The 11,335-nt window shown below is 34.3% G+C and overlaps 1 protein-coding gene across 1 annotated transcript; it reads right to left on the bottom strand.

Moving 5' to 3' along the window:
- Window positions 1-2,325: 2,325 nt before the first annotated feature.
- Window positions 2,326-11,062, bottom strand: LOC117111561 (tripartite motif-containing protein 45-like). Its single transcript, XM_033254501.1, has 5 exons — window positions 9,351-11,062; window positions 8,985-9,114; window positions 5,908-6,025; window positions 5,241-5,367; window positions 2,326-3,996 (listed from the first exon to the last, which is right to left on the bottom strand). Exons 1-5 carry the CDS (start codon window positions 10,591-10,593, stop codon window positions 3,857-3,859), a joined length of 1,758 nt encoding a protein of 585 aa, XP_033110392.1. The 5' UTR covers window positions 10,594-11,062; the 3' UTR covers window positions 2,326-3,856.
- Between the last annotated feature and the right edge of the window lie 273 nt (window positions 11,063-11,335).

The following is an 11,335-nucleotide window of genomic DNA, read 5'->3' as shown; positions in this document are numbered from 1 at the left end:
CTATGGGTCTTATTAATGTCGTTATATTACATACTACGATGATATCGTGTGCCTGCTATATTTATGATTGTTATATTTATTATGCTCGTCCAATTCAGCCACTTGCATATTTTGCAACGTTGATATTTTCTAAAATTTACTATTAGTTTTCAAATTTAAAAAAAATTACATTACTTAACGCAAAACATTTTCTTTTAGATGACCTGTTATTTGTGGCTAAATTTCCCTCAAATTCAAACTAAGACTGAATCAAGCCAATGGTCCACAGAAACTTGGGGCTACCAATTAATTGTACACAATAATACTTTGTGTAAATTCCAAGGAAACCCACATTGGCACCAACAGGTACATTCCAGTCCTACATTATGGTCGACTTCAGGAAGTAACTAAGGTTATTCACCCAGGTAGTTGATGAGTCTTAAACAGGTAGTTGATGAGTCAATGATCTGTCACTCGTAACTCATTTTATTGCAATCGTATAACAGATTGGATAATACAAAATATTCAGAGCAAGAAATAAAACACAAACAGGCATTGACCATCTTTTTGGAATTTATATAGCTCCTCCCCTTTGATCCCATATAATTATATGAGAGAATGAAATTATTAGATAGAGACAGAGATAGAGAAACTTTTATGTTTACATTACAAAGTAATCAGAAGAATACAGAAAGAACAGACAAGAGAGACTATATAGAGTTCACACACTCTGTAAATTCGATTGATGGTGATTTACAATAAAAGATAAAAAGGAACTGCATAAAGTCTACTGAATATAAGTTGAGTTCTAACCTCTTCTGCAACATAGACCCCAACACGACATTTGGCTGAGGCCTTATAGAGATAGGGCCTATACGCGTGTATTGGCTTACAATTCACACGAATGAAAGCTTGTTGCACCCCATTTTCAACGTTTTACAAATCTATTGTCTGGAAAATATTCTCTGCTTAAATCAATGACGCTATATTTGTCCTTTTCAGACGATAAATTATTATTTTACTAGTTTTAAAGTTTTCATTGCAGTTGTTGCACTGCGTAGCAGTCCCCGATGTTATCTGGAAGGCTCTCTGATTCGACCAACCAATCAGCATCACCAAAAGCTGTCGGTGATTTTTGTTAACGATTTTCCAAATTGTGTGTTGTCCTGTAGTGTTGACATGTTTACGGACGATACCACAATATTTTACGCTGGGAGAACAAGTGAAGAAATTAGTGCAATGTTAAATACTGATCTTAAATAACTGGCTTAAGCAAAATAAAATAACCTTAAATACGAAGAAATGTGAAGTAATGCTAATTGGGTCTCACCAGAAATTAAGATTTGTTAATCAGGTACTTAACATTAAAATTGGAAGTGAGCACATTAAACAAGTCGAATCGTGCAAATATTTAGGGATTATAATTGACAGACACTTAACATGGGAAAAACAAATTGATTTAGTTTGCTCTAAAGTTTCTAAGGGTATTGGTGCCTTAAAAAGTGTTAAATGTTTTGTCCCTAATGATTGTTTAATTACCTTATATAATTCTATCATCTTGCCTCATTTTGAGTATTGTTGCGAAGTTTGGGACAACTGTAGTAATACTTTGGCTGCAAAACTTCAAAGATTTCAAAATAGGGCGGGACGTGTTATCCTCGGTAGCAAATGGGATGAACCAGCTGCAACAGTGTTAGACAGTCTGAGCTGGCAAAGTCTGTATCTCGGTAGATCCAGGAAAATGTCAATTTTTATGTATAAATCTGTCAAACTACTACTTATGCCCTTATATATTCAAAAACTTTTCAAATTTGAAAAACAAAGTGTTTACAGTTTGCGACATTTTGATTGCCTTAAACTCCATATTCCTAAACCTAACAGTAATTTCAAGAAACGTAGCATAGTGTATAGGGGTTCACATCAATGGAATTGTCTCCCATTTGAGATTAGATCATCGCCTTTTCTTTCGATTTTTAAATCAAATTTGTAATGTTATTCTTAAATTTAATTATTATTCTATTATTATTTTTATACTATATATAATTCTATTATACATTATATTATACTTGTCTTTTGGGTATACACGACCATTTGTAAAACAACCTTTCTGTTGAAATGCTATCGTGTCTAAATAAAATAAATGAATGAATGAATGAATGAATGTAGCGATTGTATGGTAGCAAGCTTATTAGTCAGTATAATCCGTCTTCATGGTTATCAAGCCTAGGTTTGCTTGTGTATTTTAAGAGAGACATGAAGGAACTCAAGATTGCCATGTTATAAAGGATTTCTAAGTGATTGATAACATTCCGAAAGATACCATTGCACAATAAAGTCACTCTTGGATCAAAAAAAGAAAAATAACATTATTTAATCATGCAGGTTCTTTATAAATTGTTATTTTTAAACTACAGTACTGTACTTAAGACCTATACTTATTGACATTAGCAGAATGGAAAGTAAAATGTATCATAGTATTATCAAAATATATATTATGTTATAAAAATTATAATTTTTTTTTCAAAACCACTACATAAATTTAACTTCAATGTACCTATATATTCAAATGGACTAATATTACAAAAAAATACAATTATTCTAACATAAGGTTATATAAAAAGAGCACCAACTACTATAAGTATAAAAGTTACATTGATAATTTTTAAATTTCGATTTATTTGCACTAAATGAACCCAGTTAACCTAATGTAAATTCACTAATAATATTATATAGTCCATAAGAAAAGGGCTTGGTTTTATCTTAGTTTTTCTGTTATTTACTGGTAATGAGTTATTGGCAACTGATGATGATTTATTAGCAACTTTTATTATATCTTTTTTGTTATTTTTTAATCAACTTGCATCCTTTTAGTTCATTTTTATCAAAAAGTTTCAGTTCAAGGAATTTATCTGTTTCTTTATTAAGAAAATTCAAGAAGACATCTTTTCGTTGTAACAAAGCCAAATTGGATTAAAATTTTCTATATAATATTATATGTAATATATACTAGTATATAATTAGTACATTTCTGCTGCTCTTCTATAATTTAAATCTAAGATTTGTATTACTCTTTTCTTTCCCTAGCCTATTATTGAGATGTATAAAGATCTTAGACATTTATAATGTATACTTTCAAAGTATAATTATATTCAAATATTATTATTAAATTATACATTATTATCGAGACATCATCATTTTACTTTCAGCATTATTCTCCTATCCAGATATGGAAACATTCATTTTCTGTTGGCAGAGTAGTTTTAAGACAGAGTTGCTACAAGCATCTTCCAAAGTGTATATGCTCCTTATAAATACCTGATCGAATTATGAATTTTCAACTATTTAATATATAGTACTGTTTTTCAGGGGATCTGGTTAAATGAGCTTTCCCTTAACACACACAACTTTATGTTACTGCACATAGTGATACTTATCACCAGTTGAGAGGGATATTTGATAATGCAGTAGTAAAAACATGTAAATTAATTAATTGGGAGATGGGAGAGGAAGGAGATTGAATTAAAGCAATTAATATAGTCATATTTCCATACACTAGAGGGGAATATTGCACAAATTGATCAAAAATGAATCCTTTGTGAAATTTTCACCATATAATGTATGGGTTATGAGTACATTATTTGCTTAATTAATTCTTCAGGAGACCAAAAAGAAAGCCCCAGATTCAAAATACAGAGTAAAGTACATGTAAACATATCAACTTATAAATATGGGATGCATCTGGAATCAAGTAAAACAAATCAGTCTTTGCTGGTAATCCATATTAAATCATTGTTAAAGAATGTTTACCACATGGATATGCAATTTCTTATAAAAAAATAAAAAAAGCATATTTGTTTTGTTATTGTGGGAAATATAGCTAAACTGAAACTGTTTTCAGCTTTGACGGCTCATTAAAAACTCGTGCGCACTCTGAACTCTCATCGAACTTGCCGCAACATGACCAGTGGGCCTTGCCAGGATGACCTTCGTGTCCATGGCCACAACCTTTGAACCCACCTGGAAGGTAAAACAAATCAAAAGGACTGAGATGGAACATGTAAAAGAAAAAAAACATTCAGCATATAACATTGCAATATACAGTATAGAGGGGTAGCTCTACTTGCAAAACTGCACTAAAAAGTTGTCTGTCTGTGAGGGAAATTGTGGGATTGTGTATCAAATGACACACAAAGAACAATTTTTCTTTTAAAAAAGACATTCTGTGCCAAAGGGTTATAATTTATAAAATAAAACAGGTAACGCATCCATGTGCTTGTTTTTTTATTTTATTTAAATGCTCAGTATTTTTATTACAATGTAAAAAGTTTGTTAAATGCATTGTCTTTAAGTGTCCCCGCCCCCAGTACCGCCACTGCCCATAGTGATGAACTTGGCAACACCCCATAATAAATACAGTACTCATGGTTAAACTGGCTCTCTTATACAAAACCTTTTAAACATTATTAAAATACAACATTATCACACATAATTTTAATATTATTATTCGTAAATCAGACAACGTTATTTGTAAATAACATATTGTAAATTTTAATTGACAATAATAAAACACATTTAACAACTTTTACATAAATGACATTAGATACATTAATTTTTTGTAATATGATTCCCCAAAAAATAATGCTTTTCATCATTATTATAATACCTATCATCCAAAAACACATCGTAATACAATTATTATCATGGTTAAATACTATAAGATATTGTATTAATGCCCACAACAAAATTATATCATTTTTATTGCTCTATGATTAGGGAAGGATAAAGTTTACAGTTTACATTTTTAAAACACATGCAAAAAACATGATTATAAAAGTTTTAAAAACAAAATATACAAACATTTCTTAAAATAGGATTTACTTAAACACAACAGACTGCCATAAAAAGAGGATTTGATAGGCAAATTTAGCTACCCTATAATAGTGGTTGCCATCGCTCAAAACAAAATTAAATTTGTCATTAGAGGTCAAATCTGCAAAGGACAGGTAGATTTGAACAATATAATATATAAATATAATTTATATGAGTATTTTGAAACATAACTTTTATGATATTTAATCCATTTACATATATTTAGAAATATGGGAAGAAATCACTTTTTAATCTCACAGTATAAGACTCAAAGTACTGGAATGTAAAATAATACAGTTACTGCATTACCAGATGATATATAATTATTTCCTAATTACATATTAAGACTGCCTGGCAACATATTTAGTTTCCCTAGCAACATAATTGCTTACCTGGCATGGTTCCACCACAGGCGCAAGATACGTCCTTGCGGCCTTCACTTGAACAAAAAGTACAACAATGGAAAATACCAGTATGCTCTCTCCATGCACATCGAACATTCACCATAAAGGGGCTTCCCTATGGCATAATAAAACAAACCATTAAGTTTAGAAATCACATTTAATTGGGCCTTGGAAAACAGTGTCAGGTGTGAATAGGGCCTAAAAATGCCATTAAATCCTTCGACATTAATCACTCACTGATGACCAATTATACAATTACTGTATCATAAAATTATGTCATAAATAAAAGGTAATAAAGAACTTAAGAAAGTATAATACATACTCCAAGTATTGAAATACACGCCATCGTGTTGGGATTCAATTTTCGACATTAATTATGTCATCATCAGGAATGATGATGACAAAGAACTTAGCTATCAAAGAAAATTAAATTTTTACATGCACATCAATGGAACAAACCTGTACCTCTTCTTATTTATGCAACTTAAGGGGGAATTTGTTCCCCTTTAAAGTACAAGTAGCCTATATTAAAGGTTTTGTACAGTTCAACTTTTTCCCGCATAGGGACACATCAAAAAGCATTACCCCAAACCTGCCTTTTGACTACAGTGACACTAAACAATAATAATTATCACAATGATGTGTGATACTGCACCTTGATGTGTTGGCTGTTAATGAAGACACTGATAAAGTACTGGCCTGCCTCCTCAGGTGTGTAGTACACTTTATGTGAGCCATCGTCTTCATCTTCAATATCAACCGTAACATGCTGCCTACAGAAATTTCAAAAACCCTACAATCATTCACTCAAATACTTTTAAAAAATATATTATAAAGCAATAATCATCAACAAAAATTCAATTAAAATTATCATTGAAGCCATCAGTCACATTTTCTCAATTATTAATCAATAAATCAATCAAATAACTATACTGTACAGGGGCGGCTTTTGGGGGGGGGCTTGGCCAGCGCCAGTCCACCCCCACCATTTTGGACAGTGAAAAAAAAATGATCGCCCAAAACGCCTCAGAGGATATTTTCGGGTCTCTAGAAAACAAAAATTTGGCATAGGCATGCAATTTCGAAGCTCAATCAATCAGATTAATGAATCAGCTAAGTGTTACTAGAGCACTCATCGGAGCTAAAAACTCATGAAAGAGTTGGAAATTTAAATTCTTTTAATTATTTACAGTACTTGGAAAAATATTAACAAAACAAAAACACAAATCAGCACACCATGGGATCATACAGTACAAGTCAGGATTAGAATCGATGAAGTAAAAACTACTGTAATCAACAAAGCTATTCAACCAAAATCTTGTATAGCTTTTCTTATCTGCTTGTTTTTTTTTTTTCAGAACAACCTTCATGCAGTATTGTTACTGTCACTTTGGTGCCATTCACAAGAATTTCCCATTGTGGCTTTCTGTTCAAATTGTAAACTTTTACAGTTTGTTTCCCATGATGCATACAATATAGATGGGCTTAAGGTATAGGTTCAGTGTTACTGATGCCTTAAGTTACAATTAATATCTTCTGACAATGTTCTTTGTACAGTATAATACTGTAGTTCCTGACTCTGGTATAAGCCCTCCCCCTTCAATACAAAATTTGGGTAAATTTTTTGGGTTAGGCTTACTTACACCCAGGGAATCCCTTTGTATGTAATCAAAGGAAATTTTGTCAGCACTGTATGCATAATTCAAAGCCAATTTATTTTTTTTTGCTGAGAATATTTACCATAAATGCTTGAATAAGCACCGCTCTTGAATAACCGCCACACCAAACCTGATTTTCTTTTGCTAAGTGCCTAGAGTTATATATATTGCCCTGTATGTAATGAAACACTTTGAGAAACAGGGTTTTATATACAAAACACAAAAACACAAGCATTTCTTTGTAAACATTTATTTACGATGAAGTAGAATCTATCATAGGCCTACTGAACTACAGAAATACGGTAGGTAACATGGGAACTGGCATACAGTAGAAAGCACCACGCCAATTATGGTTTTTTTTTAATGCGTCACTTTAGAATAAGCGCCACACTGAAGCCTCCAAAAATTTTACAAGCGCCGCTGCGTCTATTCAAGCACTTCCGGTATTAAAGTTTGCCAGAGCAAAGGATGGTGTAATATTCGGCAAGTAGGGGGTGGGCTTATAATACCAGGTGATAAGCCTTTCTTTAGAATGATAGGCATAATGTATATTTTGTTATTAGAAGACTATTTATTTAAAGTAATACATCAGTTTATGCTAACCTTGATGGCGGTTTTCAGGGTGGAGGGGCACTATACACTGGTGAGCCTCACAGTAGGAATTCATGGCAAATCAGGAACAAGAATGTTACAATAATATATGGATACTATTACTTTAGTAGCAATCCTCACAGTATGAAGTTCCTGTTTTACAGGATGTATATAATTGGTGGCTGATATTTAGGATGTGCAAATAAAAATGTTATAATGGATGACTTTTAACAGGTACTTTTTTTTATAGTATCGCATAGTAGGCTCAAATCGGTTTGAGCAGTGCATGACTATAAAACAAATGATTTCTTATGGATAATGTTACAAGTCAGATAGGCATGTGTGGTAGGCCTACTAATTTTACATTCTCAAAATTTTTAATAAGCATTGAACTAGGCAGATTTTGGTCATATTAAAGATTGGTAGGCCTACAGTATAAATACTGTGTAAAAATATATAGAATCAACACCGTAATGATTATATTTAATATTTTATTTCATGGGTGTAGACTAGAGGGAAGGGTGTACTGCCATGGCAGCAAATTAGTTCCACTAAAGTGAGCAAAAATACTATGACCACTAATTTTTCATATAGGGATGTAGTTCCACATTCAACCCTCTAGTTCTGCATTCTCAATTTTCGCACCCCCCACCACCAGGATGAAACCACCCTACACCGCTGTATTTATTTCACTTATTCATTCAAATTCTCTTGGCAACGAAAAACAACACATAACAACAAAAGACAACAAAAGACACAGCCAAGGAAGGGAAAGACCAAAACAGGTGAAGTGCAAATCCAAAAACAGCCAATCCCTTTCAATAAACGTGATTAAAGTTTTTTTAACAAGGAAACCCAAAATACTGTATCAAAAAGGCCACTTTATTTCATAAACTTAAGGATAAACTTCAGCCCTGCGGTTACAATTTTTCCAACCAAAAAAGTATGTAGTGACATTGGCAACCTTAGAATTTGGCCTCGCCATGTAATGAAAAAAAAAATTATTGACAACCTAAAGAACCCAATTTTCAAATGTCACTGACAACATAACATTATGGCCTACTTATTATAAGCACTCCTCATTTACCATTCACAGAGGCGGGTCCAGAGAGGTCCACAAGGGAGGACTAAAAAAGGGGTCGATCGAAACACTACCCTAGGGGGTCCGGGGCATGCAGCCGTAAAATTTTTGTTTTCTAGACGTCTGAAAATAACCTCTGAGGCGTTTTGAGCGATCAATTGTTTCTTTTTCTTTTCTTTTTTCTTTCTTTTACACTTTCCATAAGGGGGTGGGGGCGCAGCCGTCCTTGGTCCCTCCATCCCACTAAATCCGCCCCTGATTCCATGTAGATGTTTCTGCAGGAAAACCAGTACACCTCCTAGTCTAGGAGTTACTGCCTAGGAAACACTGAAACAGTAGCATGGTGTTAATGAGTTTAATTTTCCCACCCACTCCCATTCCATTTTTCGTTGGTCTTCTTACCCATTTCTCCTGCCCCTCGGAACAATCTCAATGTTTATATCCTCAGCACCCTGGGGACATTTGTTCCCCTCGTTGTCACAGACAACCACACAGAACTCTGCCTCTTCTTCTTCTCGAGCAATGTACAATCCTGAAATTGAATTTGTAAAAAAAGTGTTATATTAAAATCTTAGTTTGATGTCTCAAATAAAGAATGCTGCTGATGATGCTGATAACAAATGGATGGTATGGATGGTGGTGATAGTGATTATGACGGTGATGATGATAATGATGATGATTACGATGATAATGATGGAAGTTGACGATGATAATGACAATGATGATCATATTTACTGTAAATATTATATAAAAATAAAATACATTTACCATCTCCAGTTGCACTACATTTTAGAGGGTCAATTAATTTGGATTCAATATCTCCAAATAGTTCAAATGAATCAACTTCTCCTGCAGGCAGTTCTGGCAGGAACTTCAAAAATGCATCAGATCTTGGGCCAGCATGTACTTGAATTCGGCTAATGTCCACCATTCTCCTCGCTAATACTGGTTTCACTGATAAGAACTCGTCATTGTTGCCTTCAGCGACAGCTTTCTTTGCAAAAGTACAACTGTGTTGGATATCTTGGAGTGTCTGCTTAACATGCAGCTCCTGTGCCTTTAGTGCTTGCTTTTTCCCTTCACAGACTTTATCAACCTTTTCAATGAGCTGTTGCTTATGCTTCTGCAAAGCTGATACATACGATGCTATGAATTTATTTATTTCTTGTATAACTACTTCCTTATTATTGTCAATATCTCTGTTAAGGTCGTCAATCTTGTCAAGCGTACTCTGCAAGGATGAGATATGAGGCTCGGTCTTGGAGATCAGTTTTACCAACAGAGTCCTATTCTCATCCACGATCTCATCATTGAACTTGATCGCATGGTCACGATGCTCCACAATGCAGCAATCGCGACAGATTGTTTTATCGCAGGTCTCACAAAACAACCGCTGTTCTTCTCGCTCGTGAGATTGGCACTTTAGAGGACTCCATAATCCATCAACACATTCTTTCTTCACATCATTTAAGCTCATAACTTTGTGTGATGAGGTTTTGCGTTGTCGGTTGTGAGCCTGAGAACAAAAATTGCATAAATTTACAGTGCAATCTATGCACCTTGTAATTGCATCTGCCTCATCTTCACAGAGGTCGCAAGGAAGGTTCTTTGAATTAGGATTGAGGGCTTCTTGCAGGAGCCCTCTTCTTATCATGAAGTTCACAGGTAGTTCATAAACGCCACGCTTTGGCAGATCAACTTCAGTCTCGCAAGTTGGACACATCACCGTCACCACGGTGTTAACTATACTTGAGAGACTGCTCATCGAAGCAGACAGACTTGGATTCCTATCATCACTACTAATGATGAATGGCTCGAAGGAACGGATACACTCGGCACAGAAACTGTGCAGACACGGCAGTATTCTGGGATCAGTAAAACGCTTCTGACAAGCCTTGCAATTCAATTCGATCATGATAGAGCTATCATCCACATCCAAAGCCTCACAATTTTGTTCTGTATTCTTCTTCTGATCCTGTATTTCACCATCAATAATAATCTGATCTGACATTTTCAAACAAAGCTCGCGAGATGAGGATACGATATTATAGACCTATTGTACAGCATTAAACGATGTTTTTATACCTCCATACTAAAGGCAGTACTATCTGAAAAGCTCCATTCATACAGCATTTGTCAATCACTGAGTGGGTCACTTCTTTCTTTTGCCAGGCTGGCTGGCTGGCTGGCCGGTTGTCTGGCTGGCCTAGCCTATATAGACTACCGCACCGTCAGCGAAGCTGGCCTGTCATTCACGGTTGACGAGGTAACACACGCTGTGGTACAGTAAATAGAAATACACAGTAAATCGACAACTACTTTATAATAACATACATGAACGCCCATGAAGTTTAGTTAGTCCGTTTTGTAGTCAGGGCCTTTGGTAGCTTTATAAATTCAGTTTAATAACTTTCGAAGTTACGGCTGCTGCAGAAGTGGTGGTACACCCACTGAGGTCTTTATAGAAGTATTGTTTTTATTTCCCCACCTTAAAAATAAGAGGGCGCCCTTTAAGTTACAAGCACTCTTTTCGAACAGTGCGGGTAGCGGTACTTTTATATCATAATCACAATACAGTAACAATACTGTACCTTTTTTAATTGTTCAACACCGATTTAAAGTTTGTGTTTTCATAAGTAGGTTTGTATTTAGTTTGCTTAATAAATGAAACCCAAACCTAGTCCTATAAAAGTACGTCAGTAGCTGAAGTGACTCAGACAATACAAATATAATATACATCATCAATAAGTCCA

Source organism: Anneissia japonica, unplaced genomic scaffold (assembly GCF_011630105.1).
Source record: "Anneissia japonica isolate Jap-2015-1 unplaced genomic scaffold, ASM1163010v1 scaffold288256_len377385_cov191, whole genome shotgun sequence".
NCBI classification, from domain to species: Eukaryota; Metazoa; Echinodermata; class Crinoidea; order Comatulida; family Comatulidae; genus Anneissia; species Anneissia japonica.
Note: the sequence above shows the minus strand (reverse complement) of the source record. Positions and strands in the feature narration are given on the sequence as shown.